The sequence below is a fragment of the Aethalodelphis obliquidens genome, unplaced genomic scaffold (genome assembly GCF_003676395.1).
Source record: "Aethalodelphis obliquidens isolate GAN/ISIS:26980383/991018 unplaced genomic scaffold, ASM367639v1 scaffold102, whole genome shotgun sequence".
NCBI lineage: Eukaryota > Metazoa > Chordata > Mammalia > Artiodactyla > Delphinidae > Aethalodelphis > Aethalodelphis obliquidens.
The window spans coordinates 2,919,198-2,943,849 of record NW_020838046.1 but is presented as its reverse complement, the minus strand read 5'-3'; the positions used below and the strand labels follow the sequence as shown (position 1 = coordinate 2,943,849).

General features: G+C 51.9%; 2 protein-coding genes across 9 annotated transcripts; one reads left to right on the top strand and one right to left on the bottom strand.

Annotated features, from left to right (window-relative positions):
- Positions 1 to 4,695: 4,695 nt before the first annotated feature.
- Positions 4,696 to 13,623, top strand: ZNF672 (zinc finger protein 672). Of its 4 annotated transcripts, none has more exons than XM_027096358.1 (4): positions 4,696 to 5,124; positions 8,777 to 8,932; positions 9,647 to 9,750; positions 11,053 to 13,623. In XM_027096358.1, the coding sequence occupies exon 4, from the start codon at positions 11,295 to 11,297 to the stop codon at positions 12,693 to 12,695; it is 1,401 nt and encodes a 466-aa protein (XP_026952159.1). In that variant the 5' UTR covers positions 4,696 to 5,124; positions 8,777 to 8,932; positions 9,647 to 9,750; positions 11,053 to 11,294; the 3' UTR covers positions 12,696 to 13,623. The 4 variants fall into 4 exon arrangements, with proteins under 4 accessions (XP_026952159.1, XP_026952161.1, XP_026952162.1 ...); XM_027096360.1 differs by lacking the exon at positions 4,696 to 5,124 and adding an exon at positions 5,132 to 8,345; XM_027096361.1 differs by lacking the exon at positions 4,696 to 5,124 and having other exon boundaries at positions 5,132 to 9,087.
- Positions 13,624 to 14,121: 498 nt separating this feature from the next.
- ZNF692 (zinc finger protein 692) lies at positions 14,122 to 22,732 on the bottom strand. Of its 5 annotated transcripts, none has more exons than XM_027096352.1 (12): positions 22,629 to 22,732; positions 21,758 to 21,945; positions 21,444 to 21,475; positions 20,837 to 21,100; positions 20,247 to 20,295; positions 20,029 to 20,154; positions 19,465 to 19,686; positions 19,300 to 19,377; positions 19,124 to 19,202; positions 17,522 to 17,636; positions 14,743 to 14,842; positions 14,122 to 14,600 (listed from the first exon to the last, which is right to left on the bottom strand). In XM_027096352.1, exons 2-12 carry the CDS (start codon positions 21,931 to 21,933, stop codon positions 14,303 to 14,305), a joined length of 1,539 nt encoding a protein of 512 aa, XP_026952153.1. In that variant the 5' UTR covers positions 21,934 to 21,945; positions 22,629 to 22,732; the 3' UTR covers positions 14,122 to 14,302. The 5 variants fall into 5 exon arrangements, with proteins under 5 accessions (XP_026952153.1, XP_026952154.1, XP_026952158.1 ...); XM_027096353.1 differs by having other exon boundaries at positions 19,465 to 19,683; XM_027096357.1 differs by having other exon boundaries at positions 22,453 to 22,721.
- Positions 22,733 to 24,652: the final 1,920 nt, after the last annotated feature.

Below are 24,652 nucleotides of genomic sequence, written 5' to 3'. Positions count from 1 at the left end.
CTAACTTTCTCTCACTACACTCATTATTACTGTTCCAATTATCATTCCCCTCTATAATGACTCCCATAAGAAACAAAAATACACCTTCCTGTATTTTCTCTTCATGGTTTGAGTTCTCCCCTCCATAGCTACACAAAAGAAAGTTCTTTTGTGTAGCTCAAAAGAGCCCTCTTTCACATGTGTGTCAAACCTTGTGTACAGTCATCATGTACAAATTTCTCTTTTCCAGGTTAAATATTCTCAGCCCATTCAGTTATGTGATGTATCTATCACCATCCTAGTCACTCCTCTGGGACTGGCCAATGTCACTTAAATGCATGACATCAATACCGAACAGTGAGTCCAGAAATATCCGAATTAGTCCATTTATCTGGCTTGAAAAGCTTTGGAATTATCCTCAACCAGTCATCCTCTACACCAGGGGTCCCCAAACCCCGGGCCACGGACCGGTACTGGTCCGTGCCTGTTAGGAACTGGGCCAAATGGCAGGAGGTGAGTGTCAGGCAAGCAAGCAAAGCTTCATCTGTATTTACAGCCGCTCCCCATCGCTTGCATTACCACCTGAGCTCCGCCTTCTGTCAGATCAGCGGTAGCATTAGATTTTTATAGGACCGCGAACCCTACTGTGAACTGCGCATGTGAGGGATATAAGTTGCGTGCTCCTTATGAGAATCTAATGCCTGATGATCTGAGGTGGAGCTGAGGGAGTGATGCTAGCGCTGGGGGATGGCCGCAAATACAGATTATCATTAACAGAGAGGTTTGACTGCACAGAGACCATAATAAGTCAATTGCTTGCAGACTCATATCAAAACCCTATCAGTGAGTGGCAAGTGACAAGCTGCATCTGGTGGCAGGCTTTATAGTGGCAAGTGAGTTGATGTACTTCAATTGTACAGCTGCATCTGCTGGCAGACTTTAAGTCAGAATAGGACACATTTTAGTCCGCGCATGGCCCGCCCATTATTTTATTTACCACTTCCATCCGCGCCTCTTTCCCACACTGTACACTTGTCTCAGTCATGTTTTGGTAAGCCCACAAGCTAACCCTAGCCAAAATGAGTAAAAAACAAATGTCGCTGGAGTGCTTCTTTGAAAAGGGGGAAAGACCCAATGATGGGACAGCAGAAGACTCTAAGACGCCAACAAAAAGAAAGCTGCATTTAAAAGAAAATACCAGGAGTCCTGCTTAAATTATGGGTTCATTGCAACAGATGATTCACATTCTCTAAGCCCGCTTTGTATAATATGTGGCGACTGGCTATGCAGCGAAGCTATGAAACCTTCAAAACTGCTTTGCCAAATGAAGACCAAGCACCCTGCATTAAAAGACAAGCCTTTGGGGTTTTTCAAGAGAAAAAAATGTGAACACGAAGAACAGAAGCAATTATTGAAGGCCACCACTTCATCAAATGTGTCTACACTGAGAGCATCATTCTTGGTGGCTAACTGCATTGCTAAAGCTGAGAAGTCTTTTACTATCGATGAAGAGTTGATCCTGCCTGCTGCTAAGGACATTTGTTGTGAACTTTTAGGAGACCCTGCAGTTCGAAAGGTGGCACGTGTTCCTCTTTTGGCTAGCACCATAACTAGACGAATTGATGAAATAGCAGAGGATATTGAGGCACAATTGTTCGGGGTAATGAGTCACCGTGGTACCCAATCCAGGTTGACAGGTCTACTGATGTTGACAACAAGGCAATAATGCTTGTTTTTGTGCAATATATTTTTCAGGAGGATGTGCATCAGGATATGTTATGTGCACTTTTGTTGCTAACCAACACCACAGCTGCAGAACTATTCAAGTCTTTGAATGATTACATATCAGGAAAACTGAATTGGTCATTTTGTGTTGGTATATGCACGGACAGAGCAGCTGCCATGGCTGGATGGCTTTCTGGTTTCACTACCTGGGTCAAAGAGTTCACTTCTGAATGTGAGTCTACGCACTGTGTCATCCATAGAAAAATGCTGGCTAGCTGAAAAATGTCACCTGGACTTAACAACGTTTTTCAGGATGTGATTAAAATCATCAACCACATTAAAGTACATGCCCTTAACTCACGTCTCTTCATGTAGCTCTGTGAGGAGATGGACGCAGAGCACACACATCTTCTCTTATACACAGAAGTGAGATGGCTTCTAAAAGTAGATCACTGGCCAGAGTTTTTGAGTTATGAGAGCTGCTCCAGAGATTTTCAGAAAAACAGTCACCACTGGCAGCAAATTTCAGTGACACAGAATGGGTTGCAAAACTTGCTTACTTGTGTGACATATTCAACCTGCTCAGTGAACTCAATCTGTCACTTCAGGGTAGAACGACAACTGTGTTCAAGTCAGCAGATAAAGTGGCTGCATTCAAAGCCAAACTGGAATTAAGGGGGCAATGAGTGAACATTGGGATTTTTGACATTTAAACATCAGCAGAGATTTTTGAAAGAGGCTGTGCCAGGGCCTTCTTTCTCCCAGCTGGTGCATGATCACCTATCTCAGCTTTCAAAAGAGTTTGTGCATTACTTCCCAACCACAAAAGATCCCCGAACTGGGAAGGAATGGATCCTCGACCCATTTGTGAATAAGCCAGGTGAATCAACTTCATGCTAGAAGAGGATAAACTGCTTGAGATCGCAAATGACAGTGCCCTTAAAAGTATGTTTGAGACAACTTCAAATCTCCATACATTCTGGATTAAAGTCAAGGCCGAATATCCTGAGATTGCCACAAAAGCACTGAAAAGCCTGATTCCATTTCCAGCATCCTATCTTTGTGAAGCAGGGTTTTCTGCAGTGACAGCGACCAAAATGAGATTACGGAGTAGGCTGGACATAAGCAACACACTTCGGGTGTCACTGTCTCCCATTGCCCCCAGATGGGACCATCTAGTTGCAGGAAAACAAGCTCAGGGCTCCCACTGATTCTGCATTATGGTGAGTTGTATAATTATTTCATTATATATTACAATGTAATAATAATAGAAATAATGTGCACGATAAATGTAATGCTCTTTAATCACCCCGAAACTGTCCCCCACCCCCCACCCTGGTCTGTGGAAAAACTGTCTTCCACGAAACAGTTCCCTGGTGCCAAAAAGGTTGGGGACCACTGCTCTACACAATGCTACCTTAAAATGTATCTACATCTCCCACCTCCATTCCTTTCTGGTTCAGGCTGTCATCACCCTAGGCCTGCATCCTGTGTCTGTTTTCCACTTACTTGCCTCCTGCTGCCAGACTTGTACTCCTTACACCGTGATGCTATACATGGATCAGCAGACATTCATTGAGTATCTGTGATGAGCAGGTACTGTGCTCATGCTTCAGGGCATTGTTTATGAGTGGGGCAAAGCCCCTCCCTTAAACTATGGGGGAGAAAAGCACATTCTAGCATAGGCATCTCCAGGTTTATGGAGATGGCATTTGACTAAACTGTTAAGAATGTGTGGATTTCAAAGCAGGGTTCAATTGCATTCCAAAACCACCACAAGCTAGGAGGAGAGGCATGGATTAGATTCTTCCTCATATCCTTCCAAAAGAACCAACTCTGCTGACACTTGAGCTCAGACTTCTAGACTCCAGAACTGTGAGAAAATAAACTTCTGTTGCTTAAGTCACTCAGTTTGTAGTACTTTGTTACAACAGCCCTAGGAAACTAATACAAGCCCCAAACTAGAAACAACCCAAATGTCCATCAGCTGTATTTATTCAGTAAAACAGGTAAAGTATGGTATAGTCACACAATGGAATACTATACAGCAACAAAAATGAACTAACTACAACCACACTCAACAATATGAATAAACCTTACATATGTAAAGTTAAGCAAAAGTATCAGACTCAAAAAGAGTACATATAGTATGATTCCGTGTATATAAAGTCAAAACTATAAATTAGCCCAAACTAATTTATGGTGTCAGGATTATGGTTACCCTTTCTGTGGGAGTAGAGACAAGAAGTGCGCCGAAGGGTTTTCTGGGGTTCTGGAAATATTCCATTTCTTAATATGTGTGCTTATGCATGGGTTTGTTTAGTTTATAAAAAAGCAAGGGGAAGGTCTGAGGGATCTAAGTGTACACTGATTTAGGGAACCCCTGAGCAGAGAAGAGGGGTCGAAGCTCTGGATGAGTGGCAGGATGTGTGGTACTAAGTGACCTTGAAAGGAAGATTAGAAATGGTAAACAATGGTCCTGAGAGCCATCATCCAGAGTCTGATAGGCAGCCCTGAAGAGGGGATAGTCACATTCCCCAAAGCGTTTCCGGAAACCAACACTAACAGCACATCTCAGTGGAACACGACATTGCACAGAGAGCTCAGCCAGTAAGATCTTGTAGAGACAATTGGCAAGCAGGCCAGGAGTACCCCCAACCCTGGCAGTGCGACCCTGGATAGGTCATTAATTTGTGGGTGCCTCCTTGGCAGAGCTGTGGCGAGGATTAATATAATAGGTATGAAGTCTGGTCTCAATGTAAGAAGTCACTAACTTACTGCCGGGACTGTTCGGGCGGGTGGCCCCCAAGGCCACACAGAGCCGGGCACCCGTATCCCCGGCTGTAGCACCCGCGGGGACCCCCTTTGGCGACCCAGCGGGCGCCTGTGAGCCGCAGGAAGACCATACAGGGCATCTGGACCCAGCCACTGGATGCTGAGGCGGTGCACGTGGGTCAGCGCCTTTTCCTCTGATTGGGGTGGAAGAGACCCTGGGAGGGGACGTGGACAAAGGAGGAGGCAGGGACTGGTTAAGCCTGGGAAGAAGGCGGGGCCTCGACAAGGGAGGGAGGCGGGACCGGAGTCTCCCTAGGCTCCGCCTTTTAGCTCCGCCCCCTTACTGGGAATTCTGGCTTGGGCAGGCGAGGCTGAACCTTTAGTGGAGCCTTCTTACGTCTCCTAGTCCTCCCAGCAACCGGTGACGCGGCCCTCATGAGGCACACCACTGGCCAACCCGGGAGAGCGGGGCTGGAGCGTGACCCCCAATCCCGAGGCGCCTCCCAGCTCCCCCCACTCGGCGGCCCCGCGCTCCGCCAGCTCCTTCCCTCCCTTCCCCGCCCCAGTCCCGCAGTGCGGCAGGCTGGGGTCGGCGAGCCAGCTGAGTGCGAGCCGCGCGGTATCCGAGGATCCAGTCGGCGACCGGTGAGGGGACCGAAGGGCCGGGAGGGAGGGTTAGCGCCGGGCAGTGGTCCCCAACTTGCGCCCGGCTTCTTCCCTCCGCTCCGGGCGACTAGGGTTTGCAGCCGTCGAGAACGACGCCCCGGCAACGAGTGACGCGGCGCCGCAGCGGAGCAAGCGATTGGCCGGCGCACGCCCGCTGCTGCCTCGCGGCCTGCTCCTCCCAGGCCTTGCCCTCCGTATGTCCTCGCCAGTCCTCCCTTGGTGACCTTCGTGGCTGGCGGCCCCACGATGCGGACATCGCCAGGCTGAGTCAGTTTAAAAGGGCAGCGGCAGCCTCTGGGCTCGGTCGATGTTAAACGCCCCCTACTCTCCACTACGTTTTTGGTGCCCTGTCTTGCCCTTCGCGTGGGCTGGCGCCAAGTGTGAAGAGCTGGGGTGGGCCCGGGGTGGGAAGTTTCGTGCAGGGAGAATCTGACCAGTAACTCGTGACGAAAACTGACTGATGCACCCGGGATTGGCTGCGCTGCGGGAGGGCCAGGGAAGGCGACCTGCTCCTGTGGGGCGTTCCTCATTCCTCGAATAGTTGTGCTCAGCTCCCGTTAAGTACTAGGCACCAAGTCTTAAAATGAGTAACCAATGTCACTACTTACTCTCGACGCTGCCGGTGTGTGGGGAGGGTCTACGAAAGCCCCACACTGCTCTAATCCTGTTAAGTAGTGTTCTTTTGTGGGGGTGGGTCGGGGGGAAAAGACTTTAAAAAGGTCTTGCAGAACGTTTAGGATGCTTAGGTGGTAAGAGTCAGACCTCTTTTTCAGGGTTCCATAAAATTTACCTGGGGAGAGTAAATCCTAAAAACTCGGCAACTGCAGTTCTCAGACTTAACACCTTCCCTCTTTTCATAGGAAACATGATCGCAGCTTCCTTTACTGAGTTTTCTCAGGCAGGAGTGTTAGACACCCCACGTCCCCTGTCCAAGGTCACACAGCTGGTAATGGAAGACCCAGAATTTGGACACTTGCCTCTCCGGTCTCCTACACAGGTTGCAGTTAAGGACTTAGTAAACCAAGCCAGAGTATTTGCAGTATATGCAGTAAATAGGGCTGTGGAGGATAAGATGACTAGAGAGACACCCTCTCCTCCAGGAACCTAACGTTTGAAAGAATTGTATTCCAGATTAATACATCATTTAAAAAAAGTATTAGATGCCTTATGTGTGCCCAACTTCTTGCTAGGCCTATAGGAAGAGTGCAAAAGTACCATATAGTCCCTTCCTCATCCCAGTTCTGGGCTCCTCTGGCTCTTCTGGGCTGTAGTCTTGCCCATGTGTGAAAGGAACATAGAGAATAATCTATCCTACTATGTTCTCTCCCTGTTAACATACATACATTCTCCACACTTCCCAGATTTCACAGGAAAATCTTTGTGAAAAAACCTTGCAAAAGAATCTGTTTGGATCATGATCGGGCTTGGGTACTTGGAATGGGGAGGGAGCTGTCATTCCTGTTTCCACCAACTCCTTAAACATGTCAGACTGGATCCGAAGCCGGAAGGGGCAATGTCTTTTAAAGTACTGGACCTTGTTTCTGTTATGGGAAAAAGGGAAGTGAGCACTGGCCATTCTGGTGCTCTGGATTTCATACCCCATGCTCACCTAGAAAAGAGACCGAAACCTTTCCAGAGTAGATAGGGAATCACTGTTTTGGAGGAGTGAAGGTGCTCAGTAGGGCTTCTCTGAGGAGGGATTATTGGAGCAGAGCCCTGAATGAAGGAGGAGAACGGGCTTTCAGGTAGAAAGAACTACAAGTGGAAAGGCCCCAAAGCAGGCTCCAGAGGGTCAGGGAAACGATTCCATCCATCCAGTTCCTCCCCCCTCCTCCTCCCAACAGTGAGAAGTGGGTTATTTGCTTCTAGATGGATGTAAATTTCAGCAGCCTCTAGGGGTGTCTCAGAGTCCTGGAGACTACATTGTCATTAGGGCTGGGCAACAGACTTTAGGACTGGGACCAGGGTGGGGGTTAAGTATATATAGAGAGGCCAGCAGAAGAATCTTCTCTCCCGAATGCAGCTACTGCTCCCCAAACCACTTCTTAGGCTGACCGTTTCCTTTCCTCTACCAGGACCGCAAAGGAATCCACCGCAGAGTACACAGAGTGAGCCCCCGTCCCATGGTGGTCCCTGGGGCCGCCAGGGGCTTCCTGCTGCACTGCTGCCAGCTGGCCAGGGCCAGGAAGGGTTGGGGACTATCGGGGAGAGCCCGAGACGGGCCTCCCAGCCTGCCATCCCCTTCCTGTCCCTGGACCCACCTGCCGTCCTTGTGGCTCTGGATGAGCTTGCACCACAGGGGAACCTCAAGTCACACGGGGTAACCAGTAGTACCCACCTCAAAGGACTACTGGGAGGATGAAAGGGGTACATACACAGAAACATATGAGAGCCATTCCGTATTGATGCTAGTAATAACTGGAGAGCAGCAGTGATAGGCTTTGCATGAGTTATAACCCCAAGTCCCAACCAGGTCTCCTAGATGGCAGTACGGATATTCACTTTCCTGAAGAGCAGATGGGCCCTCTGGAGGGTATGGCCAGAGCCCCACATCTTAGGAGATGAGGAGAGTGGCTGTCTTCTGGTTACTGAGGCTCTAAGGGTCAGGGCAGTTGGTGACCTCTTCCCATGCAGTCCCCTTCAGGGACTGTGAGGTGGGTCAGCCTCCCTTTGTACATTGTTCCAGGGTTTGGAAAGGCCATTTGGCAAACACTATCTAATAGAACAGAAATGTGAGCCACATTTGTAATCATCACTTTTCTTAAAAACAGGTGAAATAAATTTTAAAACTATATTTCATTTAACCCAATATATATAAAATATTATTTCAATATATTGTCAACATTAAACATTATTAATGAGATATTTTGTATTCTTTTTTCATACTAAGTCTTTGAAGTTAGGAGTGTATTTGACCTATAGCACGTCTCACTTTGGACCAGCCACATTTCAAGTTTCAGTTGCCACATGTGGCTTGTGGACACTGTAGCAGACAGCACAGCTGAGACAGCCCTCAGACCCACTCCTGCAGCCCAGACCAGTTTTATCCAACTCTGGCTTCAAGATGGAGGAATTGTGAGTTGATCACTTGCCCCAGAAATGTTGGCCTGGCAGAAGAGATAACCAGGGAGGAAAATCTTTATACTGACTGAACAACACAACTCAGAAGAAAAAGAACTACATTTCTCTCACAGTAGATTGTTAGTAAATGTACTAAATCCTGATTAAGTCCAACACTCCTGTGAACAGTTAGATATGGCATGAAATGCCTGCAATATCTATTAAGAAAAAAGTTTCATGGTATACGAAACATTTATTGTGAATATTAATTTTTGCCATTAGCTTATCTTCTTAGTAATTGTCTTTTATTAATTATGCATAATAAGTTTGTAAGTATTAAATACTTGAAAGGTACTAAAATACTTTAAAGTATTGAACAATTAGAACTTTCATCAATTCACACGTAATTACCCCCTTCCCTCTTTCGAAGCCTCCCTTGTACTTATTTTTTTCCAAAAATCAAAGAAATTTGGTGGTATAGCAACTTCAGAACTCAATCAGGAAAATGATGGTTAGGACAGTCTAGAAATTGTTCTTCTTTTGGCACAGTAATATTTTTTTTTTCTTTCAGATTTCTTCCCAAGCATAGACCCTTTCCTTCCAGGGCAAGCTCCAGCATGGGGTGAGGTACAGAAGAGAGACTTGAAGGATACACCCTGGCACTCAAGCACAAAACCCGCACCCTTGACCAGGGCCTCTTATTCCATGTCTGTGATGGGGCAAAATGGTATCTTTGTTTATATGTCATTTATGTGTGTGTGTTTTCATTTGTGCATTTGTCTTTCCTTCCTTGGGCATGTGCCCTTGAAGGCAGTAGCCTGGCAGAGGGTGTAATCCCAGAAGCTTGGCCTGAGAGGTGCCAGGGTCTCCAGAGACACTCAGGTGAGGGGGAATACTCACTAGGACATAAGCATTGCTCTCTTTGCCATTTGGGATCAACCACTGACCCTTGAGAGAAGGTTGTATTCACACAAGGGCAAACATTCTTTTGAATTTGACCAGCTATAATTAGCAGCCCAAGCAAGTGCCTGGGCTGAAAACTGTCTCTGGAAGAACCAAGAAACTCCCTCTAAAGTCTGCTCTCAGGTCTGCAGAGGGGCTCTTGCCCCTGCTTGCAGATTTTGTTTAAAACTCATCCTCTTTGAATAAGATGTCTAGGATTTAAAATACTCCAGACACCCCCCCCCCAAAAAAAATAGTGTATGGGCTGGGGTAGGGTGGGGGGAGTGTCATAGATGAAACGAAATAGCAAAATGTAAATAGATGCTGAAGGTGAGTGAGTGATTTGTGGTACTATTCTTGTTAGTTTTTTATATTTGAAAATATCCATTTTAAAAATACTCTCTTCCAAGAAATGTTTCCTTCTTTCTCTTCTACCTGCATCTGTCCCCTTTGCTCAGTTTAAATTCACATTGTCCCTCTTATTTTATCCTTCCTGCAGGGCACAGCACATCCTGCTCCAGAGGCACAGGGAGAGAACATGCTATATCCACCAATCCTTCCCAAGAAGGAGGGGAACAGAAGCTTCAGAGCCCACCCCTGCAGGTCTGTAGTTTTAAAGGCTTTTTTCAATTGACCCTATTTGCGTCCAAAAGATGAGGACCCCATCTATGGGGTGTTTTAACCACAGCTCTGGGTATTTGAGTTTCCATCTGCTAATAAGAAAGTGACTGATGACTATTTTATTTGCTTACTCTCACTGATCTGTTGGGTGACATGGCCTATAACTTATAGTGACTATACCTGTCTCCCGTGTCCCACTGAACTGAACTGGGGACAGATCCATGGGTCTTGAGGGGAACAGTCAGTGGTGAGGCCAGTCAGGTGAGGAGAGCAGCCCAATTTGTGCTCTAAATAAAGGGCATAGGAGGTTCTGTGCACAAATGCTGACCCTGCTCACAGAGAGCCACCTGGACCAACTTGTCAGAAGGATTCAGGGATACCACTTGAGATAAAGAAAACAGCAGAGCAGATTCCATCCCCATGAAGGGGCTTCTTTGCTACTCCAGGTTCTCAGATCCCTGGAGCTGGGGCAATGAGGAGAGTCTGCAGAATGTTTGCAAACAACTTGAATGCCCTGAGAATTAGAAAGGATGTCCCTTCCTTCTCCCCAGCCTTCCCTAGAAATGGGAAGATCACTTCTTTGATAATGCCATCAACTTTTGATAATATTCTTTGTGAATTATCCATGCTTCCTTTTACCCCTTTCCTGGGTCCTGAGTTGCTTTCTCAAGGCTAGGCCACAGAACTTTGAGGCTGTGTACTGATGTGGTATGATTGTGTATCAGGTGCTGTCCAAAGCCAAGGAGCAATACTTTGGGTTTTCTCAGATACCTTCCCTTGCCCAGATCCCAGCCGTTCCTGAGCCTTTTGCCCAGGCTGCTGCTGGATAGGTTTATGCTTCACCGCTTCCAACCCAGGCCTGGCTGGGTTCACACTGGTTACTCAGGAAACCCTGGGTCTTCAGAGGAAGGTGTTGATGTGGTTTAGGCCCAGGGGACTTCTCATGACCCATCCCTCCTTGGTCGTTCCCTAGTGCATCTCCAGGCCTAGGTCCCTGGGCTAAGGTCATAAAACAAGCTGGACACCCTTCCTTCCCTCCCGAACAGTGTACTGGTGGAAGGCTCCCCTCTTGAGTCCCTACTGCCCTTCCTGGTGGCACAAGGACCCCTCCCCCCCCATATTTCTAGGACTCCCATGGCTTTGCCTCCTCTTGGAGAATGGAACTCCAGAGATGGTCTAGCTGGGGAAGGTACAGAAAACAGGGAGCCTGTGCTTGCCCCTCCATTCCCCAAGGTGTAGCTGTCATAGATGTTGCTGGGGCTCACAGTGACCTTCTCCCTGCAGGGCTCACGCACGGTACATGGTAAACCTAGCTGCAGCCCACCTCTGAAACAGCCACAGCACCTGCTGTGAGAGAAGGAACCCTGGAATCCGCGGACCAGTTTTCCGGGCCTCCCTCTCTTCCCTCTGCTACCGTTCCCTTTCTAGGCCTTAAGAAAACTGAAAATAACTCTCAGCTGGAGGAGGTGGACTCCAGAGTGTGAGTGGCACGCTGCACCCTGAGGGCGCCCGGCCTGGCCCTCATCATGCTCGCTGCTGCCGCAGAGGCAGCAGCCGGCAGGCCTTATGGGTGCAGTGAGTGTGGAAAGAGCTTCCGCTACAGTTCGGTGCTGCTGCGGCATGAGCGCGCCCATGGTGGCGACAGCCGCTTCCGCTGTCTAGAGTGCGGCGAGCGCTGCGCACAGGCCGCAGACCTCCGTGCGCACCGACGCGCTCATGCGGGCCAGACGCTCTACATCTGCAATGAGTGTGGCCAGAGCTTTCATCACAGCGGCCGCCTTGACCTACACCAGAGCGCGCACAGGCGGCGCAGCCGCTCCTGCCGCTGCCGAGCTTGCGGCCGCTGCTTCCCACACCTCCCGGCTCTGCTGCTGCACAGGCGCCACTGGCACCCTCCTGAGCTGCCGCGCCGCTGTCCGCTGTGCCCTCGTGCCTTCCGCCAGAGCGCACTGCGCTTCCACCAGGCACGGGCACACCCGTGGGGGACACCGGCCGTGCCCGCTGACACGCTCCATCGCTGCACTCAGTGCCCGCGGGCCTTCCGCAGCGGTGCGGGACTTCGGAGCCATTTACGTGTCCACACGGCCAGGAGCCCTGGTGACTCCACACTTCGGCAGCCAGGCACTTCGGACGCACACCAATGTAGTATGTGTGGCAAGAGCTTTGGCAAGAGCTCCACACTAACGCGACACCTGCAGACGCACTCGGGTGAGAAACCTTTCAAATGCCCAGAGTGTGGCAAGGGCTTCTTGGAGAGCGCCACCCTGGTGCGCCATCAGCGCACGCACACGGGCGAGAAGCCCTACGCTTGCAGCGACTGCGGGCGTCGCTTCAGTGAGAGCTCCACGCTGCTGCGCCATCGGCGCAGCCACCAGGGAGAGCGGCCACACGCATGCACCACGTGTGGCAAGGGCTTCGGGCAGCGCTCCGACCTTGTGGTGCACCAGCGCATCCACACAGGCGAGAGGCCCTTCCCCTGTACCGAGTGTGGCCGCTGCTTCAGCGACCGCTCGGACCTCACAAAGCACAGGCGCACACACACAGGCGAGAAGCCCTACCGCTGTGAGTTGTGCGGCAAGCACTTCACGTGCGTGTCCAACCTCAACGTGCACCGGCGCAACCATGCCGGCCACAAGCCCCACAAGTGCCCTGAGTGTGGCAAAGCCTTCAGTGTGGGCTCCAAGCTGGCACTGCACCGCAAAACGCACCTGGGCGAGCGGCCGGCGGAATGTGCGGAGTGTGGCAAGTGTTTCAGCCACAGCCGCTCCCTGTCGCAACACCAGCGGGCCCACACACGGGCTCGCGCCGCCGCAGCTACAGCTGCCGCTGCCACTGAGGCCAAGGCGGGCACTGCCCTCATCTTTGCTGGGCAAGCAGGACAGGAAAAGCCAGGGCTTTTTGTGTCTCAGTTGAGAAAGACTTGCTGAGAGTCTTCTCCGGAGTGGGCTTGATAAGCACCTTCATAGTGCCATAGGGATGGGTGGGACAACTCGCAGATGGAGTTCTGTGGAAAGACAGCGTGGCATATTACCTTTCTCCATCTCTGTTGGTAGCACTTCACCTGGCCTCTCGCTGCACCCCTACACCTGCTTCCTCTGTCAGCTCTTTGCCTGTTCTCTGTCCGTCCTTCTCCCCCTCTGAGGTGTAGGTGCAGGGGGAACCTCCCAGACCCCACACGTGGGAGACCGCCCAAGTATTGGTGTGTCCCATCCCTGCTGCTGTGCTCTCAGGTGTTTCCTGTTTTCCCATCAGCATCCTGTCTTCTCTTGTCCCATCTCCTTTTTCCAGCCTGAGTGTCCTCTACCTCTTCTTTCTAGATACTTTTGGTGTACTGCCTCTTCAGTTAATGACCACAGATGTGGCTGGAGTCACAGGCCCTGTGGTTTTCTTGCCTCTTCCTTTCACTTGACTGTTAGTCTCTCTGCTGCTTTCTCCCTCAGCTTCTGAGAGATGGGAAATTTGCAGAGAGATAGTGGGAAAGCTCACTTCACTGAAAGATATCTCCACGCCAGAAGCACCCGGAGAAGTGCTTCACACCATGTAAAGGTGGGCAGGAACTCTCAGCGTGGCTGCCCACCTGTCCCATGGGACAGACCTGTTGGTGTACAGATCAAGGTGCCTCTCAGGACAGTGTTCTCCAGGTGGGGGACATCAACCCTGGGACCTGAGTCAAGACCACATGGGTCCACAAAGCTGGGCACTGCCAAGTGCAGTAAGAACGCTATACACAAATTAAGCTTGCAGCCATGAGGAAACTGAGCTCCACAGAGGCCACAGTGCAGGGATGAAAATTCCCTGTAATTGGCCAGCGATTTTATTGCTTGCAGGTGGTGAAATAAAGAATTATTTGAGTTCCAGATGCCAAGAGCTCCCTTTGTCAAACCTGAGGCTGCTGTATTTGCAGACTTCAGGAGTCACGCAAGAGACAGGCCCTTTCAAAATTCCAAGGTCTCTGGTCCCTTCCCAAGCTAGCTCAGCAATCTCGCACATATAGGCCCCTCATTTTTGCACTGGAAGGCAAGACTCTTTAGGGGCCCCCATACATTTGGTTCTCTTGGTTAGTGGAGAGTACAGATGTGGCCCAGGAACACATACCTCTAATCCTACTCCAGCCCAACCCTCTGGAATTACCTAGTGCCTTGCTTGAATGCAAGAGTGGAAGGAGTGCCAAAGCGAATTGGGAAAGAAAGCTGGGTCTTCAGGGTGGGTGCAGGTGGGGGTCTGCAGAGAGAAGAATAAGGCCTGCACTCAGGGTGCACTCAGGCACATTCCAGGAGAGCCTGCTTCCAAAGGAATCAAGATTCCTATACCTCAGGTGCCAAAACACTCGCTCTGCTGCTCTGCTCACACACGTCCATGTAAAATACTGGGTTTATTCTGTCCTTTAGGAAGACTAAAGTAGCCTGGCTCCCCTAGAGCACAGTCTTGCCCCTGCCCTGCACTCCCCATCACCCTAGTCCCCAGGGACCAGTCATCTGGCCCTTCTTGCTCCTTTCCAGTCCCTGGCTCCCCAAATTCTGGGGAGTGCTCACTGCTAAGGGAGCAGTGTGGGAGGCTGAGGAGCCAGAGAGGGCCTGGATCCCTCGTCGGTCCCCAGGGATGCAGGGGCAGAGATGCTGGAACAGGACTCCAATGGACCAGCTAATTCTTGTGGGGCCAGGAGCAAGGCGGGGTGGCTTTTGCTGCGGTGAGCTGTGACACTGTCTGGCTTCTCGAAGCGCTTGCCGCAGAACTCACAGGGGAATCGCAAGGCAGCCACCGTCTCTGCATGCTTGCGCCGATGCCAATTCAGGGACGCCTTCTGGCGGCAGGTGAACCCGCAGATCTCACACCTGAGCCAGGGACAGCAGGGGGAAGAAATGGGCCTCAGCCCATCTTGACTTCCCCAGGGGTTCCTCCTGGTCCCAACTGCCCAGATGTCCTGCCAGCACCTCCCCATTTCCCCCCACCCCGGGCTCTCTTCCCCACACTCACTGCAGGGGTTTCTCTCCAGTGTGGATGCGCCGGTGGATGACCAAGTTGCTGCTGGTGCGGAAAGACCGGGCGCAGAACTCACAAATGTAGTCTCGGGTATCTGTGGGCACATGGGGGACAGCCCAGCATCCATCCCCAAGCTGAGGCCCTTCCTTGGTCCACCCCCACTGTCCCCCAAAGGAGTACTGTCCCTATTCAGCCTGCATATCTCACTCCTCCCACCACCCCCCAACAGTGCCGTGTGACCTGTCAGACGCCCTGTGGGTGTCAAGAGCCAATCCCCTCTCCTTTCTCCCTGAACCTGCCCCCCTGCCAGCTCTAACAGCACCTGCCCATCGCCCGTCTCCAGCAGTTCTCACAGGCCTGCTGTGGTTTTTCTCTTACACCTCCTGCAGCAGAGGAGGTAGCCTTGCTTTTCATGGCATCCTGTAGACCTCTGAACCACTGCTGCTCTGTATACCCTGCCATCAGACCACGCACACACCCCTACAGCCTTCATCCCCATCACGCTCCCGCACTCCACACAGCTCTGGCTCCAGGCCCCCTCCTCAGCCATCACCACTGCTGTCACTTTGTTTTCTACATGTCCAGCACTCCCCTCCCCTGTTCCCTGACCTTCACTGACCTGGCCGCCCCCCACAGCCCTTCTCAGCCACCATTCCCAGGTCATGCCCCATCACTGCACCACCTTGAAATCACAATTTCAGACATCCCAGTTCCAGCCAGGGCCCCCTACCTTGTCCTGTTACAGTTATCCCACAGTTCCAGGCTGCCGGTCCAGCAGCCCACTGCCTTCCCACTGTCCCCCTCCCCTCTCTTTGCCCAGTTCATTTCCAGGGCATCTTTGTAGCCTTCCTCCACTCACACTACCAACTCACCTGTCCCTCTCTTCCTCAGCTGTGCCTGCTCGGTTAAAGCCCAACTCAGGACAAATACAACCCTTGGCCTGATCCAGGCCGGCACACGTACGCCAAGGGGGGCGGAAACACAACCTACAACACCCCACCCTCACCCCACTTTGAGCTCTACTTCCACACACAACTACAAGTGTCAAGCCTCACCCCCGCCGCACACACACAATGCCTCTGCATCTCCTTGGTCAGTTCACTCTCCCACTTTCTAGAGTTCAGAAGGGCATTTTCCACACGACCTCCTCTTTCTACCAACCTCACTCAGCAGTGACCTCGTTTTATAAGTCACCAAGAAGAAGAGCCAGGAGAGAATGCCCACATCCTCCCCCCACCTAATCCACCAGCCAACTTGCTTCTGTGCCCATATATGTGAATAGTCCCTGCTTCCCTGTGGCTGCCCTCCAACTGTGCTCAGATACACCCCTCCTCAACGACTTAAGGTTGCTCAACCCACCCTGGCATCAGCAAGCCTTTCCTCTCTGTGGGATCATTCCCATCTCTGTGCTCAGGCTCACAGCCCTCCAACTTACACCTATTTCTCTGCTTGTCTTCACAGTAGAACTCCGAAGAGTTGTCCATACTTGCTGTCTACACTTCCTTAGCTCGTCTCTGCTCTGAACCCAGTCCATTCTGGCTGTCATCTCCCTTGTCACATGCCATTTTGTCATCTGGTCAAGGATGGCTTCCCATCGCCCTGCCTGGTGGCCTGTTCGCATCCTCATCTCACTCAGCTCTGCAGCACCGGCACATCTCACCCCTCCCTCCTCCCTGGAGCACTTTCTCCACTTGGCTCCTCAGATACTGCTCTCTTCACCTGCTTCAACAGCACCTCTGTAGCTGCCCTTCCTACCTGCCCTGCTCAGACCTCTTCTCTACCTATGTTCACTCTCTCCCTGTAGGAACACTCCACCCATGGCTCTAAACACCATATGCTCATGATGAACACTTTTTTCTTGCCCAACATCTCCCCTGAACACGAGATTCACGTTTTCTGGGATACCTAAGTAGCATGTCCCAAATAAAATGTCATGTGCCTTTCCTGAGGCCTGCTTCTCCCTCACTTTCAGGAAGCCACATCACCTTCTGCCCAGTTGGCTCAGGCTGGAACCCTCCAAGTCACCCCTGACTCCACAGTCCTACCCATGGACAATCTGTTCTTCCCACAGTAGCCCTGGCTCCATCTTCACTCTCTTGTCAGTCTCCAGCCACTTCTCATCAACTTGACTGTGTAGGTCACTATCACTGTGCACTGCACATTCCTGCTATCCCCTATTCTCCACATGGCAGCCACAATGCTCCTTTTAAAATCAGTTCTGTCCCTCCCTCCACCGCACTGGTGCCCATCACATTTGCCAACCGACGGTGGTCTTGAAGGCCCCTACCACCTATCTGACCTCTCTTCCTTCCTTTCTAATCTCCTGGCCTCCTCTCCATTCCTGGAACAGGCCTGCAGATGCCAGTTTAGGGTCCTCTCATGTGCTGCCTCTCATGTGGATGTGGCAAAGCCTCCATTCCTCCCTTCACTTAGGTCTTTGCTCAAAGCACCTTTCACAGCTCTTTGTAGCCCTTCACTAGAGTGGACATCTTAGGTGAGTACTGCCTGCTTTATTCACTGCTGTAGCCCAGCACCTAGAACAGTTTCAAGCAGGGAGGATCTAAACACACAGAGAGTGCAGGATGAGTGTGTGAGTCAGAGTTATCCCAGAGCAGTGTGACAAGACCTGCAGATAGGAGATGATTGGCCTCATGGGGGAGGTGAAGGGACTCACAGAGGGAGGGGAAGGGACCCACAGAGTGAGGGGAAGGGACCCACAGGGGGAGGGGAAGGGACCCACAGGGGGAGGTGAGGAGGCATTTCCACCACTCACCACTGTGCAGCTTCACATGCTCCTTCAGGTGTTTCTTAAAGTTGAAGGACTTCCCACAGGCCGGCTCTGGGCAGGAGAAGGACTTTTGGTGGATGTGCTGGTACTTCTTGTGGTGCTAGGGGAGGAAGCACATGGTTTCCTCAGGGCAACCACCAGAGCTGACCCAGCAGCAGGCTCTTCTGCCCTCTCCCACAACAGTTCTCCTTGTCACCGCCAGCTCATATCATCCTGGCCAGTCCTCACCTATACATGAGCACCCCAATCCCATCCCTTCCTGACCCCAAACTCTGCCCTCACCCTATCCTGCCCTCAAGTTCCATTATCTCACCTCTTTGTCACAACCTCACCTTGCAATGCCCAGGTCCCTGAAAAAAGTGCACTTCTGGTAACACTCTTGGTTCCCTAACTATGGATTTGCCATCTGCCAGGGATAGGAACACATTTTTTGGTGGGTGTGATTTTTCTCCTTGATATCAATATCAATGTACAACAATATCACTGAGATGGCCTACTTTTTAGTAATAGCTCACCATGGGATTATATCATTTTCTCCTAAATCTGCTTTGGAAGCGTGCGCGCGCGCACACACACACACACACACACACAGACACACACACACACACACTCCTTCTCAACCTGGAACACTTTTAAGGATAGTGTGTTCTTCAACCTTAACTCCCCAAGTATTTCTGGGAAATATTTCTCTTTTTATCTGGTCTAATTTCACATCCTGGCTCACTAAGTTGCATGCGCTTTCCCTTTCTCCATAATCCTATTTTCCCATAATTAAACTGCTGCTGGGGGCTACTTCAGTCTCCTCCATTAATAGACTCAAGTATGTCTGACCAGCCCTGCTGAATGTTCTTCTCAGAAGCCCAGAGCTTCACCACCACTTGGGGACCTTCCCCCCTCCCAAATCCCATCCACCCAGGCTTCACCATCCCTCGGGTCTGGGTCCTCTCCCGGCCTCAGAGCCCTGTGAGAGCTCTGGCTGAGTGTGGGACTGGGACTCTTCTCTCTCTGTGCCTCAAACCTCTCCTGCAGTGAGGCTGGGGACAGGTCTGTCCCCTAATCCTCCTGGAGTGAGGACCACCCACATGAGACAGCAGGGCGAGGCAGCCCGATGGAGTGAGGAACCGAGCACCATGACACACTAGCTGAGAAGCCTTGGGCAACGCTTGACATTTCTGTTTTCCTTGGTTTCCTCATCTGCAAAGCAGGAGTAGTACCAGCACCCACTTCATAGGAATGCCGAGAAGATCAAAAGACTTGACACATATCAAGTGCTTAGAATAGTCACTAGCACCCCAAAAGCCTGAGGAATGCCACCATCATCTCCACGTGGTCATCAGAGGGCCTGTGTAACAAGCAGTAGTGGGCAGCAGCTGCGCACCTGGGGCTTGGTTTTCTGCCTTATCTACCGGTCATCTGGATTAGTGATTATTAACTATAGGCAAGCTCTGCACGTCCATCCCAACTCTTCTCTCCCTGGCTCTGAACTCCCCCCACACCCTAGGCTTCTTTGCCTCAGCTTTTCCTTCAGCCCTTCTCCTCCACCCATGAGGCTACACAGAACCCAACCTGAACCCCTCACATCCTCACATTCAAATACTGCCGGTTTGAGAAGATCCTTCCGCAGCCAGGGAAGTCACAGGGCAGCAGCTCTCTTTTGGCAGCTTTCCTGGGGGAGGAGAATAGGAAGCATGAGGACTTGTGCAGGCTCTCCTCCACCTCGCTCCGCTCCCTTCCCCACCCAGAGCCACTTCCCCCAGTCCTACCTAATTCTCTTGGGGCCGATCTGAGCAGTGTCCTCATCCCATGCCGAGGCCAGAGCAGACTGAGCCTGACTCCCAGGGCTACGGGCAGCAAAGAGGGAGCAGAGGGCCTCGAGGGAGGGCCATGTCCCAGGATGCCCCTGCCCTCTGTCTCAGCCATCAGGTTACCTGGCCAGGGGCTCAGTCTGCTGGTCTGCTTGAGGGGTCCCACTGAGCTCTGGCTGTATCCTGACTTCCACAGGCAGAGGAGCTCCAGAACCCAATGAGGATGCTGATGAGGATGGCGAAGCAAGAGGAGTTGGGACAGCTGCAGGGGCCGGGGGTATCTCCCCATCCTTAAGTGCATGGGTGACAGGGGAAGGGGGTGGTCTGGGAGCATCTGGCTCACTGCTGAAAGGAGAATGAAGAAGAGGAAGGCATTATCTCCCTGGATTCTCAGCCAGCCCCAGCCCAACCCCAACCCCTAAACTGCAAAGATCCCAAACTCAGAACAACCCTACCCCTACCACAGGCTCCCTGTTCATACCTACTTTCAGCTTTCATTTTCCCCCAGAGCCTAACTTCCTTTCCACCCAATCCAAAGCCTCTAGTTCTTTCTGCCTTTTCCAAAGCCTACCCTGCCCTCTCCACCAACAAGCCCCTCCCTCAAGTCTGCAGAGCTCTGGGTTCCCCAGCCAGTCACCCCCTCCCTCCTCCTGCTCTGCTCAGCACCCTCCCTCAGCCCCAACTTGCTCATCTGGGGAGGAGCTGTAGGTCCATGGGCTGGCATCACTGAGCATCTCCTCTTCATCCTCATCTTCCTCTTCCCCGTCTTCTTCTCCTAGGGATGGGAAGGCCTCTGGCGGGGGTCCCACCTCTCTGCAGGTCCAAGGAAGGCAAGCAGGAGGTCGTGCTCCCTCACTCCCATTGTCCACCCAGGTCTATCTTGTCCCCCCCAACCCCAAACTCACCTGGGCAACCTGGCCTCCTCAGTCCTCTCATCATGCTTAGATTCCAAACCTGTTGGCATAGGTAGGGTCAAAGGGGAAGGAACCCTGTATTGGAGGGATGAGGACAGGTGGAGTTCTAAGGTCTGAAGTGGTAGGAAGACTCTTAGGAAGGAGGAAGAGGGGGCAGAGGCTACTGGAGTGGGAGGGGCTGTTTTATTTTAGAGATGGTACATTCACATGGTTCAAAAAACAGGGTTTTTTCTTTGAACCATGTGAAAAGTCTCCTTTCCAATACTATACCCCAGCCACCTCATTCCTCCTACAGGTAACCTGGTTTCCTACATGCCCTTCCAGAAATATCCTATACATTCATAAGTACATACAAATATTTTCCTTTCTCCTCTTATTTTTCCACCAATGGTAATATACCATACATCCAATTCTGTATTTTGCTTTTCATACCTAAAAGTATATTTGAGGATGTATTTCCTTGTCACCATAGAGTTTTTCCACGGAGAAAGGATCATTTTTAAAGAATGGGGTTCTGAGCTACAGGGACAAGAACACTTTTCCCTCCTTTTTCTCCATAACTCTTCTTTCCCCCAGCCTACCTGCGGGCTCTGGCCCACTCCTGGCTTCTGGGCACCAGCTTCTCTGGCCAGTACTTGCAAGGGGGACCGGATTGGGCTCCTCTGGAGATGTGGGGCCTGAAGAGGGGCCCCAGGAGAAGGTGTGGCCGGCTGAGCACTCCCACACAAGCCCCCCATCTCGGCCCCCAGGTCCCCGCAGCCCAGGCACCAGGCTGCACTCTCGACTGTGAGCATGAGACAGGAGCACCAGATACTGCAGACCCTTGGGGGCCACAGGCTCAGGACCTAGAGCAGTGAAGGCAACAGTCAGGGTGAGCTGGGAGGTCCTCTCCTCTCATCCTGGAGATCCACACTCAGACAGCCCTGTACCCCTACCCCCTGGGCCACCCTGGTCCCTAATCCAGTTTACCATTCTTCAGAGCCCAAACCCCAGTGTTCTGAGATACTGCTCCCTTCTCCACAGGCTGCCTCCTTGGGCTCCCCAACTCCCCCATCTCTTCCCAAACTCACTCAAGGCTCCCTCTTATCCAATCCCCTTAGGGAGGGTGTTTCTGGGTCACACAACTCCTTGTTGCCCCTATTCTCTCTCTGGCTCCTAATCCTCTACCCCTAGCCATTCCCTACCCACCTGCACAAAGCACGCAGCCTGAAGAAGTGTACCTGCCAGGGGGACAAGAGGCAGGTCAGGTGGGGGCCCATGTGGCCAACTGCCCTCAGCTCTGGGCATTCACACACTTACGGGGTCCCCTATTCTCCTGGACCAAGAGGTGGGGGGAGACCCTGGGAGGCCACAAATCACACTGGCCTTACTGCTGAAGTGATAAATCTGCCAGTGGGAAGGAGCAGCAGGCCAGCACTTGATGTGGGGGAAAGGGGGCGGGTAGGGTGCTGGGTGTTGCAGCCTGGGTGCCCTCCGCCAGAACCCTTGACCCGGCCCCTAACCGGTCCAACAGGAACTTGGCCAGCTGCGAGTGCAGGGAGAAGCCCAGCTGCTCCTTGAGGAGGCACCACTGTTCCATGTGGCCGCCCAGGCGGATGCGGCACTTGCTGCGGCGCGCGTCCAGCTGCCGCCGCTTCTCTCGCCGCCTGAGGGATGCGTCCGCAGGGGAGGCAGCCATGAGTACCAGGGCCTGCGGGGTCGGGGAGACACGCGTGTGGGCCGACCTGATCCGAGGCCAGAGGCCCCGGTTCCACCCACCGCTGGGGCCTCAGTTTCCTCAACGGTGAATTGGGGCAGAACTAAACCACTGCAATAGCATTCGCTGCCACTGGGTCCAAACCACCTCTGCTTCCATTACAGGGCGTGTAAATTAGCGCTATGGGGTGGGTATCTTGGGGGTGGGAGGCAGGGGTACTGCATCAAAGTCAGAATGGCCTGATCCTGGGCCCACTGACGTGAAGAACTGGAGCTATGGGTAAGGAAATTTCGACTAGGAAGGGGCAGAGGGTAAGGTAACAGTTTCATCTTCAAAAGGGCATGGGTCTTCACTGGTTGATGAGGGAAGGAGAGGTCGTGTGCATTGGGAGAGCTCCTCATAGTTGGGTCGTTGTGGGTGGAGCCGGGACAGGAGGGCGGGGAAGGGGGGGTCTGGAAGGCGCCCCCCACTCCGTCTCGGGCCGCCCCACTGAACACTCACACTGCGTCGGATGGGCCAATTCCTAAGGCAGCTCCCAGGCCGCCCAGAGCTCCCGCCGCGGCCCACTCCCACCCCGGCCTTACCTGAGCGCCCCCACCCGCCCTCATCCCGACTGCGCCTGCGCCTCCCCAGCGTCGCGCGCAGGCCCGGAGAGCGGCGGGAGGACAGGGGCCCACCTAGCGCGCGCCGCCTCCGTTTCTCTTTTAAGAGGAACCCGTCCCCCTTCGCGTCGGTGGCTCCAGCTTGGAACTGGGGCCGGGGCTTGCCGGGGAGGGGAGAGTCGGAGGCTGGCTGCGCGCGCCTGCGCACTAACCGCCCAGCGCAACGCCTGCTGGGAGCCTTGATTCCCACACAAAGTGTTCAGCTTCGTCGCTGAGCCCTGCGGGGGCTGTGGACGGGTCGCTTCCGCGGCAACCGCCTGTGCTTGGTGACCAAAGTTATGGGGAAATGGAATAAGTAGGGCGAAGCCCTCCTCCCGTGCGCCGACCCCAGCCCCTTCAACCTGCCCAGGGACGTGGCTTCTGCAGTTGTTCCTACTTTGTACTTCACCTTCGTTTCCCCCGCCCCCACCCAATTGCCACCAAGAAGCAAACACGTGCTGCAGAATCAACCACTTTTACCAGGGAAGCCCCAGAATCAGATACCTTTAAAACCAATTAGAGCCCTCTCCAGACCCCCAAGGCAACCACCACCTACGGCCCATTCCCTCTGTTTCCCGTCAAAAGTCATCCGAAAAGTTGCCTAGATTTGCAGCGGACTATTCCGCATTTCATTCCCTCTTCAGTTGACTCGCATGGAGCTTTTCTCTCCACCGAGCCACTGGAATGGCGCTTGTCAAGGCCACTTGGGATAGCCACTTTGCTAAAGGCAGCGGTCAGTTCTCTGCCTCTCTACCCCTAGAGCAACATCTGACAATGTAGATATTTCCCTCCATGCAACGCCCCAACCTCCACTACAGGTTGGCTTCTGTCACTTCACACACTCCTGGTTTTCCTCCCTCCTCATCAGCTCCTCCTTTCCTTTGCTGGATCTTTATCCACTGTCTAGGCAAAACAGATTGAGTGTCCTCTGGTTTGGGCTTTGGCCCTGGACAAAGTCCTCTCTTATATTTCTTCTTGTTTGATGTATTTGGCCCCATGGCTTTAAATACAGTACACTGATGACTCCCAGTTTATATTTCCAGCCTAGCCTTCTTTCAGCTCCAGACTCATATCTAACTGCCCACTTTACACTGATAATTGAGTTAAGAACTAGAACAGTGCCTGGCACATAGAGAGCAGTGACAAAAGCTAATTGATATTTTCTCAAACATGAGTGTGGCTAACACATAACACTTAACAATCCTTGCCCCTCTCCTATCTCAGTAATCCACCCACTTGTTCAGAACAAAAACCTGGGAATGATCCTTGACTCTTCTGTAATACCAACACCATATATTGATACATCAGCTAGTCCTGCTGATACTATCTGTAAAAATATATCTTGAATCCAATCACTTCTGGCCCTCTACACTGCTAAAACCTTACTCCAAGTCACCTGTATTAGTTTTCTGTGGTTGCTGTAACATCACCACAAACTTGGTGGCTAAAAACAGCAGACATTTTTTCACTCATAGTTATGGAGGCCGGAAGTTCGTATCAAGCTGTCATCCGGGCCATATTTCCGGCAAAGGTTCTAGGGGAAAATCCTTTCCTTGCCTCTTGTAGCTTCTAATGATGACCTGGCATTATCAGGCCTGTGGCCACATCACTCCAATCTCTGTCTCCCTGGTCACATTGCTACCTCCTCTTTTGTCTGTATCAAATCTCCCTCTGCTTCTCTTTTATAGGGACATTTGTGAAGGTATTTGGACTGACCTAGATAATCCAAATAATCTCTCCAACTCAATATCCTAAAATAATCACATCTGCAAAGTGTTTGCCAGATTGATCTGCTTCTTTCCACTCTCACCCTCACAAAGCAGGAAGGAGCAAATCTCCTGCTTAAAACCTTTCATGTTTACCAGTACAATCCCAAACCCTTATTATGGCCTCAAGGCCTGTGTGGTCTGGCCCTTGGCTGCTTCTCGGCCACCCCACCTTTCCTCACTTTGTCCACTCCGTCCTACTATTCCCACTTTTTTGCTATTTCTCAAATGTACCAAGCATGCTGGAGGGAGTTCCTTCTCTCCGGATCATCCACTCCCCAGCTCTTCATGGTG